Source organism: Coregonus clupeaformis, unplaced genomic scaffold, assembly GCF_020615455.1.
Source record: "Coregonus clupeaformis isolate EN_2021a unplaced genomic scaffold, ASM2061545v1 scaf0403, whole genome shotgun sequence".
Classification (NCBI taxonomy): domain Eukaryota; kingdom Metazoa; phylum Chordata; class Actinopteri; order Salmoniformes; family Salmonidae; genus Coregonus; species Coregonus clupeaformis.
In genome coordinates this window covers 303447-329383 of record NW_025533858.1, presented here as the reverse complement: position 1 = coordinate 329383, position 25937 = coordinate 303447, and the positions used below count along the sequence as shown (strand labels likewise).

General features: G+C 44.1%; 1 protein-coding gene across 1 annotated transcript; it reads right to left on the bottom strand.

The window, feature by feature from the left end:
- Nucleotides 1-467: 467 nt before the first annotated feature.
- On the bottom strand, nt 468-18900 carry LOC121576319 (zinc finger protein 271-like). Its single transcript, XM_045215247.1, has 4 exons — nt 18451-18900; nt 5839-6013; nt 2357-2821; nt 468-2272 (listed from the first exon to the last, which is right to left on the bottom strand). The coding sequence occupies exons 1-4, from the start codon at nt 18457-18459 to the stop codon at nt 747-749; spliced, it is 2175 nt and encodes a 724-aa protein (XP_045071182.1). The 5' UTR covers nt 18460-18900; the 3' UTR covers nt 468-746.
- Nucleotides 18901-25937: the final 7037 nt, after the last annotated feature.

Below are 25937 nucleotides of genomic sequence, written 5' to 3'. Positions count from 1 at the left end.
GCATACCTTGGGACTATTCAATTGGTTCCATTGTGCCAGGCAAGATTAATCGAGCACTGATAAAAAGATCTGAAAGAAAACAAACACTTTTTGACCTAAACGCACCTGTCCATTCCCTGCTGTGTCCCTTGTGTCAGATCTGGAGGCTTTCTTCATATAAAAAAAAAAAATGAATGAATGAATGATTGAAAAACAATCAAGTTAATAACAAATCAAAATGATAAAATGAAAGATAAGTCTTAGAAAGATGCTCACCTGAACCACATGAAGCCAGAGAGACAGAGGATGAGAACCACAACTACAATTCCTATAGCAGCATTATTCTGTACTTCTGTATGTCCCAATCAGCTGCACCAAAACCTGGTAAAGGGTTTTACAATAAATATGTATTTTTGGAGAAAACGTCTTCTAGAATAGGTCTCTGATCCATTTAAAAAACAGCATATAAATGAAGAGAGAAGCAGATGTTGAATGTAATTTATTTATCTATTGAATACATGAATACACACCTAGTATTGTTGAAACATTATTCTACATTATACAAGGAGTTAATGAAATAAGATACAGCCCTGAATACCCCCACCCCACAACACACACAAACAAACCTCCTACTCCGAGAAGCTTGACACATATCGATCCAGAGCTTTATACTATGCTACACAGGTTACCGTGGTAATCAGACTTAGTAAACACTTACTGAATGGGAGATTACTCTTTACTATATATGTTTTCTATTGAAACTTTATTTAGGGATCAGCAACCTGTGCCGGAGAAGAGAGAGATGCAAGAAAACATGTTTGTGATTTCTGGTGTTTTTTCAATGACCCTGAATGAGCAAAGCTCTTTCCATATAGACAGGAGTAAGGTTTCTCTCCAGTGTGTGAGAGCTGGTGTAAATCAGGCTCCTCTCCTGTGTGTATAAGTTGGTGTGTAGTCAGGTGTGCTGATTGATTGAAGCTCTTCCCACACTGATCACAGCTATAAGGCTTCTCTCCTGTGTGTATGCGTTGGTGTGTAATCAGGGATCCTGAATGATTGAAGCTCTTCCCACACTGCTCACAGCCATAAGGCTTCTCTCCTGTGTGTATGCGTTGGTGTGTAATCAGGGATCCTGAATGATTGAAGCTCTTCCCACACTGATCACAGCCATAAGGCTTCTCTCCTGTGTGTATGCGATGGTGTGTAATCAGGGCTCCTGATTGATTGAAGCTCATCTGACACTGATCACAGCTATAAGGCTTCTCTCCTGTGTGTAAACGCTGGTGTGTAATCAGGTTTCCTGAATGACTGAAGCTCTTCCCACACTGATTACAGCTATAAGGCTTCTCTCCTGTGTGTATGCGTTGGTGTGTAGTCAGGGCTCCTGATAGATTGAAGCTCTTCCCACACTGATCACAGCTATAAGGCTTCTCTCCTGTGTGTATGCGTTGGTGTGTAGTCAGGGCTCCTGATTTGTTGAAGCTCTTCCCACACTGATCACAGCTATAAGGCTTCTCTCCTGTGTGTATGCGTTGGTGTGTAGTCAGGGCTCCTGATTGATTGAAGCTCTTCCCACACTGATCACAGCTATAAGGCTTCACTCCTGTGTGTATGCGCTGGTGTGTAATCAGGTTTCTTGAATGACTGAAGCTCTTCCCACACTGATCACAGCTATAAGGCTTCTCTCCTGTGTGTATGCGTTTGTGTGTAGTCAGGGCTCCTGATAGATTGAAGCTCTTCCCACACTGCTCACAGCTATAAGGCTTCTCTCCTGTGTGTATGCGTTGGTGTGTAATCAGGGATCCAGAATGATTGAAGCTCTTCCCACACTGATCACAGCTATAAGGCTTCTCTCCTGTGTGTATGCGTTGGTGTGTTCTCAGGGCTCCTGATTGATTGAAGCTCTTCCCACACTGATCACAGCAATAAGGCTTCTCTCCTGTGTGTATGCGCTCGTGTGTAGTCAGGGATCCGGAATGATTGAAGCTCTTCCCACACTGATCACAGCTATAAGGTTTATTTTCTGTGTGTGTGAGTTGGTGTGTAGTCAGGTGTCCTGAGTTCCTGAAGCTCTTCCCACACTGATCACAGCTATAAGGCTTCTCTCCTGTGTGTATGCGTTGGTGTATAATCAGGTTTCCTGAATGATTGAAGCTCTTCCCACACTGATCACAGCTATAAGGCTTCTCTCCTGTGTGTATGCGTTGGTGTGTTGTCAGGGCTCCTGATTGATTGAAGCTCTTCCCACACTGATCACAGCAATAAGGCTTCTCTCCTGTGTGTATGCGTTGGTGTGTAGTCAGGTGTACTGATTGATTGAAGCTCTTCCCACACTGATCACAGCTATAAGGCTTCACTCCTGTGTGTATGCGCTGATGTGTAATCAGGTTTCTTGAATGACTGAAGCTCTTCCCACACTGATCACAGCAATAAGGCTTCTCTCCTGTGTGTATGCGTTGGTGTGTAGTCAGGTGTACTGATTGATTGAAGCTCTTCCCACACTGATCACAGCAATAAGGCTTCTCTCCTGTGTGTATGTGTTGGTGTGTAATCAGGTTTCCTGAATGATTGAAGCTCTTCCCACACTGATCACAGCTATAAGGCTTCTCTCCAGTGTGAATCCGCTCGTGAATAATCAATTCCGTCTGTTTAGAAAAACTCTTCCCACAGCCAGAGCAGCGGTGGGGAGGTTTCTTCCCTATACGTCTCTGCTTGTGTTTAGTGAGACGTTCTGATCTGGAGTGACTCTTCTGGAGAGACGTCTTGTCAGAATCATGTTGTTGTTGAGCCTCCCGAGATGATAAGCCCTTCCCACTGAGAGAGCAATGGTTAGGGCTGTCCCCTGTGAAACAAAGATAATGAATAGCATGGACATCTGAAATCAGGCTACTTGATGGGACTTTGATAAATGCTGAAAATTGCCAATCAAAATAAACGTACTACCACAGCGACCACATTATTTTTGAGAAGCATATTTGTTTCCGAATTCGGACATGTCAACTATTTATAAGATGCATACTTTCACTTTTTCCAAACTCACTGCACTCGTGCAAAAGAAGGAAGTTTGCGCTGCTCGTGCTAGCACATGCACAGATTAAATATGCCTACATGAATCTAATTAAGGCGTTTACGTGTCCTAATAATTCTAAAGATTGCTCAGAAAACCAGGTGTTTTTAACAGCGTTACTTGGATTGTCACCTTAAGCCAATTAAGATAAGCAGAGTAAGGTGTTTACATGACTAATAACATACTCAGCCTACTGCCATAACTAGTTTAATGTCAAATTATGAGTGTGCATGTAAACATACTCATTGTTGCTTTGACAGTCATTTCTGAAGATTATTATGAATGTGATTAATAATGAATTTACATCTGTCCCTCATTTTAAATGTTAACCCCGTTACATGAACTGAACTCTCGTTTTAATATGTTGAAATTATTCCTTAAAAAATATGTTTGCAAAATAAACATTGAACATCTAATAGTCAAATCATAGAGTAAAGCAGGTCAGCTGGTCCTAATCTTTGTCAATTTTATTCTGTTTTGTGGTGGAAAACTGTGCAAGTAAACCCTTTCACCCATACATAGACAATCTAGAAATGTTTTAACAAGTAAAACATTTTTGGAAGATTGCATTCAAAACAACCTTCCATTCCCTCTGTCACAAGCGGTTTTATGGCTGATTTAAAGGACTATTTCACCCATGTAATGCACTGGCTTTGTTGTTTTCAGTAGTCCCCTGTTATGTTCAACCATGTCACTTTATTTGGCACATAGGCACTTAGTATAGTAATAGTTTTATTCAATGTCTTGAGATTGGAAAACATGTTTATGAAGTTGAACATGTGCTATTTATGGCCAAATGTTAATTAGGTGAACAATATTTGTATTTATTTTACCATTTTACACTTTAAAAAATGGGTGGAACGACCCAGATAGTTTCATCAATATATACAATGGGGGAAAAAAGTATTTAGTCAGCCACCAATTGTGCAAGTTCTCCCACTTAAAAAGATGAGAGAGGCCTGTAATTTTTTTTGCAGAAAATCACATTGTAGGATTTTTAATGAATTTATTTGCAAATTATGGTGGAAAATAAGTATTTGGTCACCTACAAACAAGCAAATTTCTGGCTCTCACAGACCTGTAACTTCTTCTTTAAGAGGCTCCTCTGTCCTCCACTCGTTACCTGTATTAATGGCACCTGTTTGAACTTGTTATCAGTATAAAAGACACCTGTCCACAACCTCAAACAGTCACACTCCAAACTCCACTATGGCCAAGACCAAAGAGCTGTCAAAGGACACCAGAAACAAAATTGTAGACCTGCACCAGGCTGGGAAGACTGAATCTGCAATAGGTAAGCAGCTTGGTTTGAAGAAATCAACTGTGGGAGCAATTATTAGGAAATGGAAGACATACAAGACCACTGATAATCTCCCTCGATCTGGGGCTCCACGCAAGATCTCACCCCGTGGGGTCAAAATGATCACAAGAACGGTGAGCAAAAATCCCAGAACCACACGGGGGGACCTAGTGAATGACCTGCAGAGAGCTGGGACCAAAGTAACAAAGCCTACCATCAGTTACACACTACGCCGCCAGGGACTCAAATCCTGCAGTGCCAGACGTGTCCCCCTGCTTAAGCCAGTACATGTCCAGGCCCGTCTGAAGTTTGCTAGAGTGCATTTGGATGATCCAGAAGAGGATTGGGAGAATGTCATATGGTCAGATGAAACCAAAATATAACTTTTTGGTAAAAACTCAACTCGTCGTGTTTGGAGGACAAAGAATGCTGAGTTGCATCCATAGAACACCATACCTACTGTGAAGCATGGGGGTGGAAACATCATGCTTTGGGGCTGTTTTTCTGCAAAGGGACCAGGACGACTGATCCGTGTAAAGGAAAGAATGAATGGGACCATGTATCGTGAGATTTTGAGTGAAAACCTCCTTCCATCAGCAAGGGCATTGAAGATGAAACGTGGCTGGGTCTTTCAGCATGACAATGATCCCAAACACACCGCCCGGGCAACGAAGGAGTGGCTTCGTAAGAAGCATTTCAAGGTCCTGGAATGGCCTAGCCAGTCTCCAGATCTCAACCCCATAGAAAATCTTTGGAGGGAGTTGAAAGTCCGTGTTGCCCAGCGACAGCCCCAAAACTTCACTGCTCTAGAGGAGATCTGCATGGAGGAATGGGCCAAAATACCAGCAACAGTGTGTGAAAACCTTGTGAAGACTTACAGAAAACATTTGACCTGTGTCATTGCCAACAAAGGGTATATAACAAAGTATTGAGAAACTTTTGTTATTGACCAAATACTTATTTTCCACCATAATTTGCAAATAAATATATTAAAAATCCTACAATGTGATTTTCTGGATTTGTTTTTCTCATTTTGTCTGTCATAGTTGACGTGTACCTATGATGAAAATTACAGGCCTCTCATCTTTTTAAGTCGGAGAACAACACAATTGGTGGCTGACTAAATACTTTTTTCCCCCACTGTAATTAATCAATGAATGACTAAAGTGCATAAAGATGTTAGAATTCTGATATGACATCATTGTTTTAGCACTATTCACTGAGTTTTGAAACTACGGTGCGCGACATTGTTCAATGTTCCAATAAATCAACACAATCTACTTTTCGGTTTTTCAAACTGCTGTTGTCTTGAAGCTAAAATTGGGATCATGTTCACTGTGCTAATGACTAAACCAAAAAAACAGTAAAGGAGAGCAATGTACAATACAGTGAACTTAGCTAAATGAGGAATTTATGGTAGGTACATGTGGGCCGCCATCTTTATGCACCTCCACTATTGTTACAGAAGCAGACTGTAGTCTAATCTACACACCATGGTTCTTACTTAATGAAATCAAATCTCCATCTTCCTTCTCTTCTCCTCCTCCTCTCTCAGTTCCACTCTGCCCCGGTGTTTTCCTGTAGTCGACCAGACCCAGCAGTAAAGTACCGGGAGGCGTTTGACCTGGGGACTCCTGGAGGGTGGAGGGGAACGGGCTAGCTTTGTCCTGTTGGCCACAATAAATATTAAACAGTTTATCATTAAACCAAACATTTGATTAATTTAGTCTACACCTCTGACTGATTTGGGAGCATCCCTAGAATATCTAATTCTTCCTGAAATGTTCAATCGTTCACTACTTCCCACAAATCTAATAGCATTGGGTTGGTGGAGGCATGGGCTAGTCAGAGTTTCCACCATATTTCTTATACCAGTCATTTCCTTTCAAAACAGAGAGTAAGAGGCGACTTGTGGCTTATTTGATCGAATATAGGTTTCATAATGATTAGGTTGTTATGAGTGTACTGATAAAAGTAGGTCACGTGACATGCTGGAAACGTAACCCCCCCCAAAAAAAAACATGTAATTTGAAACCTAACCTTAACCACACACCACACTTCTAACGTTATGCCTGACCCTAACTTAAAATAAAAAAAGCACATTTTTGTTTTCATGAATTTCTACGATATACATTTTTGACTTTGTGTTTGTGGTAACTAGTGGAAACCGTTGTGCCTGTTGTTCACATGCGTGTCTGCCCTCTCATTGGCTAGAATGGTCCCACCTGATCTTGCCTCCTCCCAACTGCTTTTCATTTTTTAAGACATATATTTCATTGCCGTTACATATTAGAAGGCAATTAATTATTGGAACATGGGTTGTCTCACCCCACAAAATGGGTTCTACAGAAAAGTTGGGAGCATGAACGTGGACAGAATAAAACCTTTGGATGGGTGGGTGATAACCAGGCGAGGCAGATGGGATTGTATGGCAGGGACATTAGCCCCACGGTACCTATCCCTGTGAGTCCACCATGGCTACTCCCACCTCCAGTAGTTGATTTACAAGTGTTGGAGAGAGCACGGAACGACAGGGATGGTGTTGATCCATGAGAGTTCTTTAAAAGGTGCCTGGAAACTGTAAAATCAAAAAAAATTGCCCATATATACAGATGGATCAAAAGACCCAAAGACAGGTAAGACTGGATCAGCCTTTGTTGAACAGAAAAGTGGGGTGGCTGTCAGGAGACGTATTACATTCCATTTCAAGGTCCTGGAGTGGCCTAGCCAGTCTCCAGATCTCAACCCCATCGAAAATCTTTGGAGGGAGTTGAAATTCCGTGTTGCCCAGTGACAGCCCCAAAACATCACTGCTCTAGAAGAGATCTGCATGGAGGAATGGGCCAAAATACCAGCAACAGTGTGTGAAAACCTTGTGAAGACTTACAGAAAACGTTTGACCTGTGTCATTGCCAACAAAGGGTATATAAACAAAGTATTGAGAAACTTTTGTTATTGACCAAATACTTATTTTCCACCATAATTTGCAAATAAATTCATAAAAAATCCTACAATGTGATTTTCTGGATTTTTTTTCTCATTTTGTCTGTCATAGTTGACGTGTACCTATGATGAAAATTACAGGCCTCTCTCATCTTTTTAAGTGGGAGAACTTGCACAATTGGTGGCTGACTAAATACTTTTTTCCCCCACTGTATATATTATAAAGGACTAGTTTCACCATATTAAAACGAGAGTTCAGTTCATGTAACAGGGTTGTGTTGTGGAAATTCTACCCAATAAGGAGAGTTTTTTTATTTCTTCAAACATTTATACTTTATTTACCAATTAATTACTGCAATAATGGAGCTGGTCGGACATGCACTTCTAAGGTGTACGCCAGAGAGCTGGAATGACACGAGGAGTACAGAAACCTTATCTAGGCAAGTCATCTTATGCAAGCATGTACAAAACTTGTGATCTTGGTGTGTGTATGTGCTGGACAATGAGACGAAACTGGGGTGCAGATTAACTGGTAAAAGGTTGTCTCATTCTGAGGATAATACGTGCCAAAACAACAGGAAATCTCCCCAGACATAGTTCCTCAATAGTAGATTAATGGCCCCTTGACCCGAGCAAGAAAGCGTATTTCGCTGTCTACCTAGATGATGTGGGGCTTGACACCCACACACACACCAAGTTTGAACCTTTTGCTCAGCAACAGCCCTTAGCCAGGACAACAGCTTTATCATTAGAGCGCAGGATTTAACACTTTGCTCTGGTTTCAGTAGATTGAGAGGAACCGGTTCTTTCCCTTCTGACCAGCAGGAAAGCATAGGTCTCACCTTTCAGCTCTTGGCTGTGCACCCTGACATCATGTCCATACTTCCCTAAAACTAGGTTCCTATGCTGCACATCCACAGCCACAGAACAGTTAGAAACAGGCCCATACCCCTGCACACACAATCCCATCTCATATGATCTAGTTATATCAATCATCTCAGAATCAAGGCAGAAGCAATTAAGCTTAAAGAAAAAGCATGATAAAGGTTTAACAAACATTTCCATCACAGTTTACCTTTGATACTACGTGTTACATAGGATTTGAGGATGAGGACATTCCATTTATTTATGTCACTGATGTGTGCCAGATAGTCTGGGTGCCAGGAATTCTGGGGGGCCACTGCTGTTAATCTTAGAATGAGTACGTGATAGAATGTCCTGACTGGGGTGCAAACTGATACCATCGGGGTTGGGAGTGACACCCAATGATGGTTGGCAACTGTTGGTTAGAACTTGTTTACACTCAAGTATATAAACAGATCTCTGGGTCTATCATTCGGATAACAAGAGGCAACTTACTTGTATCTTATTATGTTGAATCCGGTACCGTATTATTAAATACCTTGTATCAAATCTCCATCTAAGTGTTTAGTTATATTAGTGCATCCTGAATCCCTTAATACCACAGAAACTCATCATATCAACCTTAAAATGAGGGACAGACGTAAATGAATTACTAATAACATTCATAATAATGTTCAGAAATGACTTTCATAGCAACAAAATAACTAGTGCTTTACAATGAGTATGTTTACATGCACACTCATAATTGGACATTAAACTAGTTATGGCAGTAGGCTGAGTATGGCATTAGTCATGTAAACACCTTACTCTGCTTATCTTAATTGGCTTAAGGCAGTCCTTCTCAAATAGTGGGGCGCGTCCCCCTGGGGGGGCTCGGAGCGATGCCAGGGGGGGCGCGTGTGACCCCGGGGAACATGCTTTTTTTTTGCCGCAGGGAGTAGGGTTTTTTAGCACCGAACAAGAGCACACAGCACAGAGCAGGAGATATGAAGTGCAGATAACAAACCCTTAGGAGACACCATGGAAAAATATTCAACAGGGATGAAAAGAAAGGCGGAGAGAGACGGAGATAATGAGACAAACGTAAGTCTCCCGAAAGCTAAGACGAGGAAATATGACGAAGCGTATGTAGCGCTTGGCTTCACTGTGACTACGGTGGGAGACGAGGAAAGACCGGTATGTTTACTGTGTCTAAAAATGTTGGCAGCGGACAGCATGAAGCCAAATAAATTAAGGCGTCACTTAAAGACATTACACCCCAATCACGCTGATAAGCCGCTTGAGTTTTCAGCGAAAACGTGCCGAAGATTGCAAACAATCGTCCCGCTTTGTGAATGCTACTTCAGTAAACCAGCGAGCACTGTTAGCATCATATAAGGTGGCGTACCAAATTGCTCAGTGCAAAAAAAAACACTCCATAGCAGAGGAGCTGATACTGCCTGCAGCATTAGACATGGTCTCTGTCAATGCTGGATGACGCAAGTGCTGCAAAAATAAAAACTATCCCTCTGTCCAATGACACTGTCGCCAGACGTATAAATGACATTGCTAACGATCTTAATGAACAGCTGGTAGATAAACTCAAAGACAAACGTTTTGCCTTACAGTTCGATGAAGCAACTGACATCAACAAAGACTGTTTGTTTATCGCTTATGTACGTTTTGACATGACAAACTCCCTGTGTGAGGATCTACTTTTTCGTAAATATGTCAGAGACAGAGCCACAGCTGAAGAGCTATTCAAAATGCTGGACTGCTTCCTGACTGAGAATGGGCTAAAGTGGGAGAACTGCATTGGTGTTTGCAGTGATGGTGCACAGACCATGGCAGGGATGAGAAAAGGACTTCGGGCACTCATCAAGAAGGCCTCACCTAATGCTGAGTGAACACACTGTGTTATACACAGAGAAGCACTGGCATCAAGGCACCTTTTCTCTGAATTAAGTGAGGTTATGACTGACATTGTAGGTGTAGTCAATTTTATAAAGACCAGACCACTAAAAACATGAGTCTTCTCTGCTATCTGTGAGGAGATGGGAGCTGAACATCAAGCTGTGCTGTTTCACAGTGAAGCAAGGTGGCTGTCACGAGGAAAAGTCTTGTCCCGAGTTTTTGAGCTCAGAGAGCAGATAAGAATGTTTTCGGAGCAGGAGCACAAGTATGACCTCGCAGAAAAATTTAGTGATGAGAACTTCCAGGCAAAACTGGCCTACCTGAGTGACATATTTGGAAAGCTAAATTAACTAAATCTACAGCTTCAAGGGAAAGATAAACACCTCCCTCAGGTCACAGACAAGATCAGCTCTTTCACTCGAAAGCTTGCAATGTGGGGCAGGCGACTTGATGAAGGAAATACTGATTCATTCAAGAACCTGCATGAATTTGTTGACACTACTGACTATGATGCCACCTCAGTGATTCCATATATTAAGGAGCATATTTCATCACTGATGGGATTCTTTAAAAAGTACTTCCCTGAAAACAGTTCCCAATATGACTGGGTGAGAGATCCTTTCAATGCACCAGCTCCAACTGGTTTCAGCTCTGCAGAGGAGGACCAGTTCATTGATATAACGTCTGACTCCACATTGAGACTGAGGTTCACATCACAGACACTGAGTGAATTCTGGCTGAGTGTAGAGAGGCAGTATCCACTCTTAGGGCAGAGGGCCATGGGCATTCTTCTTCCTTTTGCAACATCATATCTTTGTTAGACTGGCTTCTCTGCTGTTGCTGCACACTGATACACTGCCGATTTTGCAGGTTTTCCTACTTACAAAGCATGTAGAGGTCTGTAATTTTTATCATAGGTACACTTCAACTGTGAGAGACGGAATCTAAAACAAAAATCCAGAAAATCACATTGTATGATTTTTAAGTAATTAATTTGCTTTTTATTGCATGACATAAGTATTTGATCACCTACCAACCAGTAAGAATTCCGGCTCTCACAGACCTGTTAGTTTTTCTTTAAGAAGCCCTCCTGTTCTCCACTCATTACCTGTATTAACTGCACGTGTTTGAACTCGTTACCTGTATAAAAGACACCTGTCCACACACTCAATCAAACAGACTCCAACCTCTCCACAATGGCCAAGACCAGAGAGCTGTGTAAGGACATCAGGGATAAAATTGTAGACCTGCACAAGGCTGGGATGGGCTACAGGACAATAGGAAAGCAGCTTGGTGAGAAGGCAACAACTGTTGGCGCAATTATTAGAAAATGGAAGAAGTTCAAGATGACGGTCAATCACCCTCGGTCTGGGGCTCCATGCAAGATCTCACCTCGTGGGGCATCAATGATCATGAGGAAGGTGAGGGATCAGCCCAGAACTACACGGCAGGACCTGGTCAATGACCTGAAGAGAGCTGGGACAACAGTCTCAAAGAAAACCATTTGTAACACACTACGCCGTCATGGATTAAAATCCTGCAGCGCACGCAAGGTCCCCCTGCTCAAGCCAGCGCATGTCCAGGCCCGTCTGAAGTTTGCCAATGACCATCTGGATGATCCAGAGGAGGAATGGGAGAAGGTCATGTGGTCTGATGAGACAAAAATATAGCCTTTTGGTCTAAACTCCACTCGCCGTGTTTGGAGGAAGAAGAAGGATGAGTACAACCCCAAGAACACCATCCCAACCGTGAAGCATGGAGGTGGAAACATCATTCTTTGGGGATGCTTTTCTGCAAAGAGGACAGGACGACTGCACCGTATTGAGGGGAGGATGGATGGGGCCATGTATCGCGAGATCTTGGCCAACAACCTCCTTCCCTCAGTAAGAGCATTGAAGATGGGTCGTGGCTGGGTCTTCCAGCATGACAACGACCCGAAACACACAGCCAGGGCAACTAAGGAGTGGCTCCGTAAGAAGCATCTCAAGGTCCTGGAGTGGCCTAGCCAGTCTCCAGACCTGAACCCAATAGAAAATCTTTGGAGGGAGCTGAAAGTCCGTATTGCCCTGTGACAGCCCCGAAACCTGAAGGATCTGGAGAAGGTCTGTATGGAGGAGTGGGCCAAAATCCCTGCTACAGTGTGTGCAAACCTGGTCAAGACCTACAGGAAACATATGATCTCTGTAATTGCAAACAAAGGTTTCTGTACCAAATATTAAGTTCTGATTTTCTGATGTATCAAATACTTATGTCATGCAATAAAATGAAAATCAATTACTTCAAAATCATACAATGTGATTTTCTGGATTTTTGTTTTAGATTCCATCTCTCACAGTTGAAGTGTACCTATGATAAAAATTACAGACCTCTACATACTTTGTAAGTAGGAAAACCTGCCAAATCGTCAGTGTATCAAATACTTGTTCTCCCCACTGTATATGTTCTGACTCATGTACTGTGTTGATAAGCCTGCAATCATTAAGCTCACATAGCAGACAAGGCCTGCTATATGAGGGAATTTAAATTCATGCCCGGCTGAGACAGATGGGTGTCCATATAAGCTTTGCTTAGGTCCTGGCTCATGTGGGGGTGGAAGGGAATGAGGAAGTAGATATGCTAGCTAAACAGGCCCTTAGGAGACAGGAGGTAGAGGTGCCAATGAGCAAGACAGAGGCTAAGGGAATGATATGGGCAGCGGTGGTGCAGAGATGGCAGGAACAGTGAAACAGTGACACTAAGTGCAGGCATCCATTCATTGTTTACATTTTAGTCATTTAGCAGAAACTCTTATCTAGAGTGACTTACAGGAGCAATTAGGGTTAAGTTACTCAAAGGCACATTGATAGATTTTTCACCTAGTCGGCTCGGGTTACTGGCCCAACGCTCTAAACCACTAGACTACCTGCCGCCCCTATTCCAGGTACAGAGTAAAGTAGGGGAGGATGGTAGGAATGGACAGAAGAGAGGAGGCCATCCTTACAAGGCTAAGGGTGGGACACAGCCATCTGAATAAGTCATTAGATGTGATTGGAAAGCATCCAACAGGAAGGTGTGATTACTGCCAGGAAACAGAGACAGTGGAGCATGTACTGATACAGTGTGGGCAGTATAATAGGGAAAGAGAGAGACTGATCCAGTATGAGGGAGAAGGGGGTACAGGAATTGAGTTTGATGAGCATACTGAGTAGAACATCGTTACATACAGTCTCAAATATGTATATTTTTTAAGAGAAACGGGGATGTCATATAGGATTTAGCAGAGGTGTGGACTCGAGTCATGTGACTTGGACTCGAGTCAGACTCGAGTCATGAATTTGATGACTTCAGACTCGACTCGACAAAATGTACAAAGACTTGCAACTCGACTTGGACTTTAACATCAATGACTCGTGACTTCACTTGGACTTGCGCCTTATGACTCGAGAAGACTTGCTACTTCCCATGAAAACTGGGGAAAAAATTTTCACACGGCCGCGCCGCTCGGTCCGTTTATCTGCATCTGTGAAAAAAATGTGCACCATCCACCTGTATGCATACAGAGAGCTGCAGCTGCCTGCACGTTATCCAATCACTGTAGTCCCACGTTGTTTTGATTCGACAGCATCTAAGCAGGCACATTGCAAGACAACCAATGAAGCACATCAAGCAACAACGCGCCAGTTGTCAAAATGATACCGAAGATAGTTTGGTTTGGCTATAAAATTACGAGGTAGTCGACAAAAAACGAGTTGCAATCTGCAAAACATGCGGATCGAAGATTACAGACGGAGCTGCCACAACGTCCAACTTTGTTCGACACCTGAAGTTGCACAAAGAAAGGTAAGTTTTGGAAACGAATGCTACGCACCTTATCGGATGTACCGTAACTTACTAGCTAGCTGCTGCATATTTACTGTATCAACGAGACAAACGCACGTCTCCCTTTGCTGGTTCATGCTTACAAAAATATGGATTTTTGAACTGCTAGTATATGGACATTCTAAAACGCTTTCGTGAAAAACGCTTAACGCTCTTTTAATGTACTAAGACAGTGTTATTAAAAGACCAAACTCTGTAAATATCATATTAATAAAGTATACTATGTACAAAACATCAGATGAGCCCAGAATATGAACGCAAACACGTTTAATAACACGTTACGCTTTTCCTCCCATAGAAAACTATTATAAGAAAAGGCTTAACGTGTCTTAATATACTGAGACAGTAATATTAAAAGACCAAACTATAAATATCATATTAATAAAGATATACTAAATGTACAAAACATCAGATGAGGCCAGAATATGAACGCAAACACGTTTAACAACACGTTAAGTGTTTTCCTCCCATAGAAAACCATTATAAGAAAAGGCTTAACATGTCTTATGTAGGCTACTATGTATTCTGGGCTCATCTGATGTTTTGTACATAGTATGCTTTATTAATATGATATTTGCAGAGTTTGGTCTTATAATATTACTGTCTTAGTATATTAAGCATTAAGCAACGTTAGCCGTTTTTCACGTTCGCTTTTAGAATTCAGTTTCAGAGTTGCTGGTGTGCTGCCTCATTGAGGTCGTTTATGTAATTTTGGTTAATCACAACTAAGCTGAACTGTCGCTGAAGACAAAATATCACAATTAAACAATGAATGCACCCCTCTTTCACAACTCGGATGTAGTTGGTGCATCCCTTAAACCCATCCAAGTACAACAGGAAACATAGTAAGACGTATACATTGTAAAGAGGAAAATGATAACACAGTCACAGTAGATCCACCATTAGCCTTCCCTTTTCATATCATGCCCAAACAGCAGACAGTGCATGGACAGAGTGCTACCGTAGTCTACAGTAGGTCTGTGAGGCAGCGCACCACTGGGATATATACAGTATATAATAAAATAATAACGATTATAGTAGTAATGTTCAGAGATGCAATAGATTATTATAGTGCAGTTCTTAACTAATGGGAATATTGTTTAGCTTATTTTTGGTTTAATTTGGTTTACTTTAGTTATTTAATTTATTCAATTATTTTGTTTTTCTATACTTTTCATGCCAACTTGCCATGGCCCCCTAGAACCTCGCGGCACCCAAGGGTCCCCGTCCCCACTTTGAAAACCACTGCTATAAAGCATAATGACTTCAGTTTCTTGAGGGAAAGGCTTTCTTATGAATTTTGAAGCAGTGAAAATATTCTTAATATTGCATACACTGACACTGAAATGTATTATCGTAAACCGTAGTGTACAATGGCAATGAATATTAACACAACAACATTGATATGAGTAAAGAGTAGTTTCAAATACAACATGTGTGGTGTAAAGGATTTTCTGACATCTGTTTCATATTCTTCTCTGTTACAGGTATGAAGAATACCAGATGAACAAAATCATCGTAGATGAACCACAACAGCCTTCAATCTCACAATTCCTTGACACTCGTAGAAGGCGTTACAGCCTGACCCACCCACAGCAGAAGGTCATCTCCAATGCGATACTGTCTGACTTGATTATTGATTGCAATTTCCCTCTGTCTATTGTGGAAAATAAGAGCTTTCGCCACTTTCTGGCTGTGCTGGACAGCAAGTATACCCCAGTATGTCGCGAACGCTGACCACAAAAACAGAGAGCCTTGCTGAGGAGAGACGGTCAAAGTTAAAAACTCAATTGAGCAACACTGACCATGTTTCAGTCACTGTGGACATTTGGTCTGATCGAAAGATGAGGGGATTCCTTGGTGTCACTGTACTGGATGGGAGCGAGATGCAGAGAGGGTACAGCTAAAGACTAATCTCTTGGCCTGCAACCGCTTCAAAGGCTCTCACACAGCAGAGTCGAATCTGTACCAATTTGAGGCAATATGTGATGAATACAACATCAAAGCTAAATTGGACTATATAATTAGTGACAATGCTGCTAACATGCGCAAAGGCATTTACAGTCTGCTTCCCACGAACAGGAGGAAGATGAAGATGCTGGAGATAATCTTGATGATCCTGAGCTATGGCATGACTTAACCCAAGAAGACCAGCAAACCGTCGATGCTGCTATGGCAAAGAAACAGCGCCTGCAGTGTTTTGCACACACACTGCAGCTGGTTGTGGGAGACGGTTTGAAAGAAACAAAGCGGCATGTCCTTCTCTCTCCAAGTTATCAAAACTTAGCTCCTGCTCCACACAAGCACAACGTTTAAAGACATCTTCGATGGTGAATTTGGGGAGCACAGAGGCATCCCGCTCAGTGAGCACGAGGTGGAATTCCACACTGCGGCAGGTAAAAGCAGTCCTTCATTGTGATCAGCAAAGCTCTGCGCAGTTCTTGAGAAGGCCGGGCATAAAGAATTGTCATTCACACCACGAGAGTGGAATCTGCTGAAGGAGTTGGTGGACATCTTAAAACCGCTCGGAGAAGCAACTGATTTGACACAGGGGGAGAAAGTCATTACAATCAGTGCAGTTGTTCCATCCATCTTGTCCCTCAATCACCATCTTGAGAAGCTGAAGCCTCAAGTTCGTTTCCTGAGTGGCCTGGTCAGAGGTCTGCAGGCATCCCTGAAAAAAGATTTCTTGGGATCTTCATTAATGTAAAAATGGCCCAGTCTCAAGAAGGGATCACTGCCCCCTTTTCAGACACAGTCTACCTGAAAGCAGCTGCCTTGGATCCAGCCTTTTTGTCTGCTGTGGATTGAGCCCCATGTGCTGGTCAACCGTGACATCAAGGCAGAGGTGGCACAACGAGTTAAAGGTAAATATTATTGACTTGCAATGCAACTTAAATGCAACGTGCAATAATTTGATCTTAATCTGATATAGGATCTAATGTGATATTAATCTGACTTTAACAATAATAAAAAATTTCAGTCTTGAACAGTATCATCAACATCAGAAATAAGGGCTCTTTTGTTTCTGCTGTTGTGACACGTTTTTATTTTTATTTTTAGAATTGATCCTGCAAGATGCTGCAGAGACAGAGCAGCCTGTGCCGGTGCCTGCTGAAGAAGAACTAGAGGACATGGAAGGAGAAGGGGCTGTTTGCTGCATACCATAAGAGGCAGAAAAGGGATGTTGGGACCCCCACCAGCAGTACAGCTAAGTCACTACATTGACATGGCAGAAGGACAGAATGCCCTTTTGTTCTGGGCACTGAACAGTAAGACTCTTCCTTCACTCTTTTCAAGTAGCCATCCGAGTCTTGGCAGTGCCTGCTTCTAGTGCTCCAGTGGAGCGAGTTTTCAGCCATGGTGGCATCATTCTGCGTCCCCATCGTGCACAAATGACTGACAGACTTTTGGCCAATTTGATCTTTTGCAAATGCAATGCAGTATAGGGGCCTCCCTCCACCTGTCCACAGCACGCATGCGCGCACACACACTCACTCTCTGCTCATCACCTGTCCACACAGCTCTCTCTCTCCTGTGGTAGGAGTTTCACATGGAGTAAGATCTGTTCATTTGCAGTGCAGGTTCCCACACTGTTTTTACTTCCAGAGCTTTGGTGTTTGTCCTTCCCCGTAAACCATTCTCTCTCTCTCTCTCTCTCTCTCTCTCTCTCTCTCTCTCTCTCTCTCTCTCTCTCTCTCTCTCCTCTCTCTCTCTCTCTCTCTCTCTCTCTCTCTCTCTCTCTCTCTCTCTCTCTCTCTCTCTCTCTCTCTCTCTCTCTCCTCTCTCTCTCTCTCTCCTCTCTCTCTCTCTCTCTCTCTCCTCTCTTCTCTCTCCTCTTCTTGCATTGTTCTAGTGCAATATGCTGTTCAAATACAAGCATTTTTTTTGTGAAAATTAAATGTTGTTTTTGCTGTATTTGATTAATGTTATTGTATAAAAAGGTTTAAATAAATACAAATCTTACAGACATACATGATTTGTATACATTTTATTTCTGTGGTAAGAGGACTTGAAATGACTCGAAACTAAAATGGTAGGACTTTGGACTCGACTTGAGACTTGATGGCTTTGACTTTTGACTCGACTTGGGACTTGCCTCATCTTTGACTCGACTTGACTCGGGACTCGAGGGCAAAGACTTGAGACTTACTTGTGACTTGCATAACAATGACTTTGTCCCACCTCTGGGATTTAGTTCCTCGATCCCTGTCGCTGGCCCACACTCCAGTACAGTAGGTGGCATAATGCACCATAACGTTGGATGACAACCGCCAATAAACCCCACAGAAGAAGATATATTTTCATAGGTGAAAACTTTGGGAGGAAGGAGAGATCATTAAGTTCTAGATACAGATTCCTACGCATGATATAGTAGTAGGTTACCTTGCTGAAGGAAAACAAATCCCAAGTTTTACAGTCTTTTTATTTTTTTTGTCCAGCCATTAACACGGAACAGAGGAATGTGGAGGTTCAAATATGATAAAAACTAGGCATAGACATTTTATACAGCAGGCCTATACTGTTAGAAGGAAACCAGACTTACCGGATCCATTGGGGAAGCCACATTTTCTTCAGCGTTTTTTCATCAGACATTCTGGCTCACGCTGGCCATGCAGTAGCAGAATACACAGCTATCTCGATTTAAGAGCTCATTGCAGAGATATTAGAGAAAGGAGGATCTAGGAATCTCATTCGGCAATGAATGGAGGAACGTATAACGCCTCACCCAGCAGACTGTCGGACATTCGCGTTCACGTAGTCATGTTGGGTCACGCGGGTGCCAAACGAATCGTCACGCAATCCCTTCTCAGAGTCAGGGTATGAGTCTACAAACCTGCATCTTTTCCTCCACACTAGATAATGTCACGATTCCAAAGCTATACGATATTACAGAGAACAAGTAAATTATCTCACATATCGGAAAATATTTGCAATGACAAATTCGTCTCCTTTTTCTTCTTCAGTGGACTTTAATGGTGATTGGCATCCAATATCTTGCATTACTGCCCCCAGCTGGACTATAGTATAAATACATTATTCTTTAGGGACAGGCAGAAATGAATGCAATTACTGTATTTCCCGGGGGATTGCGTCATGCTTTTTCAATTTCAGTCAGGGGGAGAGTTTAGTTGTTGTTTTTTCCAGGGGAGGGTCATGTAATTTGTAATTGATTAAATGTCAGTATTTGTCAGTAAATGGTTAAAGTACGAAAGGGAAAATAAATAAACATAAATATGGGTTCTATATCGTGGAGCTCCGCCCCATAGGGGAGCTCTGCTCCTATTGGTTTACCCACTGCCCTAAGGCAGCATCAGCCTGAGACAAAATTATGCACACACCTGCAGCCAATAGGAGTACAGGTGTCCCTATAAGAGGGGATGCCTCACCTCAATCAGCCCTCCCTTTATCTTCAGCGACTGGACTAGACTGAAGAAGCCACGAGGAGACGAAGAGAAGACTCAGGACGAAGAAACGCCGTCGATTTCCAGTTCATCGACGTCGTCCTACAATGAGCACACCAGGACATTTTCCACCCCTAAAAGCTCTTTTCAGAGCTCAATGCCGATGCTCCTCCATGGCGGCTGTGGACTCCCACGACTTATGTTTCGTGTGTTTGGGTTCACAGCACGCCAAGGAGGGCATCAGCAATCCCCCTAATTGCGCCTCCTGCACCCTCCTTTCTTTAAAGGAGAGGAAGCAGCGCTGGCCGTTTTTTAGGGAGGATTTTCCTCTACAGGACGTGCTGTCGGTGCTAGCCTCTGCTTCAGAGGCATCATCAGATGGCGCCGACTCAGGAGATTATGGGCAGGAGGCGGATATTCCGATGGAACAATCCGACCCTCTGACCCACACGTTCAAGCCCCCCTTTCCTTTGGAGAGTGAGAGGGATTGCAGTTCCCTAGGCGATGACGACACGGGCTCTGAGAGATCAGAAGCCCTGTCCTTCGCTGCAGCCTCTCTGCGTTCGGATTTTCCCGGACTCATTGAGAGGGCTGCCCGACGTTTGGAAATAGCGCTGCCCCCTATTCCCTCCGCACCGGAGGTGGATATGATGGAGGGCGGCCCCTATTCCCGGCCAAGGAGAGCGGCAGAGCCATTGGCTCCAGCAATGCCCTCACTGGCAAAATACATTGAGGGCTCATGGGAGGCACCTTTGGCGGCGCGTTCGCCGGCCAAATCATACCTCCCATTCACCAGAGTGAATCCCCAGGTTAGAGAGCGCCATGGCTGCGTCTCTCGTACCGGGTTCGAGTCCCTGGCCCTCTTCTAAGAAAGCCACCTTTGCCCGACGCAGAAGGACTGTCTCACAGCGCAGCTGTGAGAGAAGTCTTTTACGTTGGGAGCCCAAGCTGTAGCAGCAGCTAATAATATTGCCCTCCTAGCGGCCGCTCTGTCCCGTTTAACCACGGGTAAGACCAACCTGGACTGGGAGGAGGTGGAGGAGGCGTCCAGAATTTCTGGCGCTATTCTCCACCTAACTCAGGCTTTGGCTGTCTGCGTGGGGAGGTCCATGGCCACTTCGGTGGTCGCGGAACGACACCTCTGGTTGTCATTGACGACCATGAAGGAAGCAGACAGGACGTCGCTTTTGAACTAGCGGGCCCCGCCCCCCCAGCAGCCACGGTGGCCCCGATGACGCAGCCGGCAAGGGAGGTTGTCAAGACGCCGACCTGGCAGCCTAAGGACGGCCACAAGAGACGGCGCACATGACGGGACGTGGGGGAGTGGATAGAAGACGGCGCAACGACAGTGTGGAACGTGGCCGCTATTCCCCCCCACCCTTCGGTTGAGGGGATGGGTGAAAATGTTGTTGTTGATGTGATATGTAATAAAGAGTTGGCTCCACCTGACTTTGTCAAAAAAGAGCCCTTTTCCATAATACATCCGAGAGCGTTCGCCCTACCTCACTCTCTCTCTCTTACCACTCTGAGTGCCGCTCAGGAGTGTCTCACATGGCAGGCTGCAGTCTCAGTCAGATAATGACAGTATGACGCAACCGCTATTCGGGGATGGCTCAGACTAAGGTCAGTGCAGTTCAGACCCGTGCTGCGTTCACGGAGGGCCGGAATACTACGGTTACGGGCGTAACCAACGTATCGGCGCCCCCGTTTCTCTCAGAATGCGCTGATGCTCACCACGCTGAGTGTAGTTCAGCCCACCAAGGGTGCAGAGCTGAGCACACACAGAAGGTGAATGTTAAGAAGGTATCAAGGCGCCGCCTTGGGTTACCTCATAGAGACCTCACATTACAGACTCCTAGGAGTACTGTAGTGAAGGGCTCTCATAGCGAACTGCAGTCACAGCCAGATTCTGGAATGATGACGCAATCGCTTTCTGGGGATGGTGCTCTGTCGCAGGCTATAGCCCCGGTCAGTGCAGTTCAGATCCGCGCTGCGTTCACGGAGGGCCGGAACACTACGGTTATGGGTTTAACCAACGTATTGGCGCCCCCGTTTCTCTCAGAACGCGCTGATGTTTCCTCTCCCTTTCACGGGAGGCCCGCCTTGGGCTGTTCCACCACCTCAGTGCTGGGGAACAGCGGCGGCAAGGGCCATCGAGGAATACAGGTCCTTCCTACTGAATGTACCACAGCTTCGCGCTCGCCCGCTTTCTCTGCATTGCTGGGAGTGGCGGCGAAGCTGTACCCTCTCACGCTGGCTAGACCAGACGTTGCAGAAGGTTTATGCCATCCAATTCCATCGGACACCGCCCCCATTCAGGGGAGTGGTGGAGACGGTGATGAAAACGCCCGAAAAAGTGGCCGCTCTGGTGTCAGAGATTACGTAACTTTTGGCGAAGGAGGCGGTCACAGTAGTTTCCCAGGAGCAAAGGAACAAAGGGCTATATTCGCCCTACTTCCTGGTGCACAAAAAGACGGGGGGAATGAGGCCGATATTGGATTTACGCATTCTCAACGAGAGCGTAACCAAACGGCCCTTCCGAATGCTCACGACAAAACGTCTACTGGAATGTGTCCAGAAAGGAGACTTTTGTACAAGCATAGACCTAAAGGACGCGTACTTTCATGTGCCGGTGCAGCCGCGTCACAGAAAGTTTCTGCGATTCGCCTTTTCAAGGGGTGGCGTACGAATACACGAGGATGCCATTCGGGTACGCCCTGGCACCTCGCATGTTTTCCAAGTGTGTGGAGGTGGTATTGGAACCGTTGCGTCGTCAGGGAATAAGGCTACTAGCCTACCTAGACGACCTACTGGTTCTCGCCCCGTCAGCAGAGCTGGCGATCACTCACACAACACAGACAGTGATTCATCTCACACGTCTGGGGTTCGCTGTGAATTGGAAAAAGAGCGCGCCCTGGCCCAGTCATCAGATTGTCTGGGGATACAGCTAGACACTGTAATGATGAGGGCTCGAATTTCGGACCCTCGAAGGGTAGCCTTGTTGCTATCCCTGAGAAAGTGTCGTCCTAATCACACGGTAACGGCGCTGTCAGTCATGTCACTCTTGGGTCTCATGTCGTCAGCCCATTCCGTGGTTCCGCTGGGACTCCTGCGCATGCGCAGGATGCAGCGATGGCTCGCCCAACTAAGACTAGACCCAGTGCGTCAACGTCATCGGTTGGTGGTGGTTCCTCTCTCGCTCAGTGAAGATCTGAACTATTGGAGAGACCCGCGCATTCTCACGCACGGAGTCCCGATAGGCAAAGTGTCCTCCTACATTCCAGTGTTTACAGATGCCTCTCTGACTGGATGGGGAGGGACATGTCAGACCCAAGCGATAGGAGGTGTGTGGCCTCTTTCGAGTTGCCACATCAACCTCTTGGAGTTGGAAACGGTTCGACTGGTTCTGACCCACTTCGCGTCTACCTTTCGTGGTCGCGATGTGTTGGTCTGGTCAGACAACCGGACCACAGTAGCCCACATAAATCGCCAGGGAGGAGTCAGGTCTCCTGCTCTCCACTGGTCGGCAGAGGAATTGTGGCTGTGGGCTCACGAGCACCTTCACTCATTGAGAGCAGCACACATTCCGGGCTACTTGAACGTAGGAGCAGACCTCATGTCTCGAGGGGGTCCTCGAGACGACGAGTGGCGTCTGCATCCGGACATTGTTCTCCAAATTTGGGAACAGTTCGGGAGAGCCGAGGTGGATTTATTCGCGTCACGCGTGAACGCGCATTGTCCCCTATGGTTCTCTCTGAGGGAACAGGACTAACCGCCACTGGGAAGGGACGCATTCGTGCACCACCCGTGGCCGAGAGTTCTTCTGTTTGCATTCCCTCCGCTGTCCTGCATTCTCCCACTGTTAGACAGGGTGAGATCAGGAGGGCTGTCAATAATATTGATAGCCACCGATCGCCCAGGGGCTCCATGGTTTGCGGAGATGAGTCAGATGTTGATTGCGCCACCTTGGCCAATTCCACATCGACGGGACGCGTTGTCTCAGGCGGGGGTCTCGATAGAGCAATTGCCCATAATCGGCCAACCACTGAAGGCTTGGCTCCTGAGAGGGACAGGCTAGAGCGCTGTGGGTTATCTGATTCAGTAATCAGGACCATACAGGGTTCACGTGCCAGTTCCACTTCCAGGGTGTATGCCAGTAAATGGAAAGTTTTTTCACAGTGGTGCGTCACAGAGAATGTAGACCCCATGAGCTGTCAGGTTGAGAGTGTTCTCTCTTTCCTGCAGTCTATGTTTGATAAGCAGCGATCGCACGCCACCATTAAGGTGTTTGCAGCGGCGATTTCAGCTTGTCGCGAGGGGTTTGGCAGAGACACTTTCCATTTACTTTCCATTAATCCCTTCCAAAGTCACCATTAAAGTAGTTGATTTAGTTGATGTATTACACCCTTGACTACTTCTAGTGGGAAAGCTACCAATATCCTCTGTGTATTATTTACTGTTGGAGTGGCTACTGTAATATACTTCTCCTGAACTCCTTTGGTGACTGTGGAAGCTTCAACAGACTTCAACTCTTCCATTATAAGCGTCACTTTACGAATTACATAGCCTTTTAACCAATAATTCTTAACCGGAACAAATTTTAATGCTTGCACTAGATAAGTACACATATATTCTCCCTGATCTTTCTCTGTAACATTACGCAAAATGAATGAACAATCACTCATAACCCTCTTCCACTTCATATCGTTGTACAAACTATACCTCCTTTGACTAGGTGCAACAGCTTCTACTTCTGGTCCTGATAACAATACTTCTTCTCCATAATTATCTCTCCATGTGGGAGGAACGTCCCCATCCTAACCCTAATAACAGTCTTTTTCCCCCTAAAATTGGTGCTGGAGCTATTGGTTCCCTTATAATCAAATGCGATATATTTATGGCTTTAATAACTATCAATGTTGAAAGAGTTAAATTGCTTCTCACTGTTGTTTTAATATACTGAAGTGTTAATGTCATTGTTGTTACTTCATCTATTTTCCCTAAGACTTTTAACTCCTTACTTGTATTTCCCTCTATCACCACTAGTGTCACCTTTTTTTTTAAACTCTCAGTCCTACCTCTAATCCCTGACTTTCAAACTTTTGATTATAAAAAATACACCCACAATTACCTTGATCTTCCTGCTGGGAACTGTAAGTATAGATACTCAATCACCCTCAATCTTCTCTTATCATTCAGCAACGCATACTTTCTCAATGCATCTGCTCCTAACAGATCTAAACTCCTACCATATCTATCTTCCCACTAAACTCTAAAATGTCCTTCACCACTGTTCTCTCTCTCTTACTACTAACTTTGAAACTTAGCTTACTGTCTTAGAGTTCCTTCAACCCTAGTTCTCCTAACTTTTTTAAATCTAATCTTTTCTCCTAACCTTTAAAAACCTTTTTCCACTGATTTATTCACAAAATCCTTTACCACTAATTTTTAGAATATGTGATTGGGAAGTCCCCACCTGCTTCTGACTTCTTTACACACAGACTTGGCAAACGACTAAACATCTTTTAGCCTAGCCTGAAATCTCTTGGTGTAGGAATGTAACCCAGAATAACAGTCACCCCTTTTAACTTTATTTTTCAGACAGATTGTCTAATAGGCAGTCTAATAGATTGTCATCCTTCCTATGATATTATCTTTTTAAGCAAATATGATTCCCAAAAACCCCACTCTTTTAAAATCTTCTACCAGACAGCCGTCTAGTGTACATCTTATTGTACAGTTCAATTTACACAATGCCTCTCTTCCCAACAATGCAATAGGTATATGTTCTAATATTAGTATGTCTATTTTAATTTCTCTTTGATTTTTATAGCAGAGCTCAATTGGTTCCTTAAGAGTAATTAGCTGTTTTACTACCTCAAATCCCTATCCTAATTAGTTAATTTTACATAATGAGATGTTTAACCTCTTTAGGCTCAACACAGATAAAAGCTTTTCCACTATTCACCTCTCCTAGTCCTTTGTTTTTACTTCAATTGTTAGATATTTTCTCTTCTTCTCTAATCGGTGCTATCAGCTGACACCCCCCTTCGTATCTTCTAGGCACTCTAGAATCCTTTAAGGGTTCACCTAGAGAACAGGTGATCTTCACTTGCTCCTCTATCTTCCTCAGAAATTTCCTCTGTTGTTTCCTCCTGGCGCATTGCACTCACAGGTAAAGTGACCAACCTGTCCATAATTATAACACTCTTCTGAAAGTTGCTGTAAGTGTAGCTGAAATCTTCCTCCTCCTTCTAAGCCTTCTCGTCCTCTTCCTCTCCAATTCTGTGTCTGTCCAGAATCTGGCTGTGGATATGGAATAACTGGTACCGCCCTTGGTGGCTGGTACAATTGCGGTTGGCCTTGTTCAGTTGAAGCTGTAGCAGTGATTGTTGATTTGGTTCACTCTGATTCTTCATAACCAAAGCTTCTCTTCTCCTTCTCCACCAGTTGTATGATTGAGTTTTTTGAGAGTTTCTTGGTCCTGTTCTTTCTTGTTGTTGACATGTCAGGATTCTTCAACAGCTTATATTCTAAGTTCTGTCCTCGAAATATCATCTTCCATCATCTTCTTACTAGTGGCCTTTTTCCTTGGCCTCACTGTATTCTTCTCTTAGTTTCCAGACAT

Coding starts and splice junctions, on each gene's coding strand:
- LOC121576319 (XM_045215247.1), bottom strand. Junction 2,822..5,838: donor TTCATTAAGTAAGAACCATG/GTGTGTAGATTA, acceptor TTTGTTTCACAG/GGGACAGCCCTAACCATTGC. Junction 2,273..2,356: donor TTCAAGAAACCTGATTACAC/ATCAGCGCATAC, acceptor ACCTGACTACAC/ACCAACGCATACACACAGGA.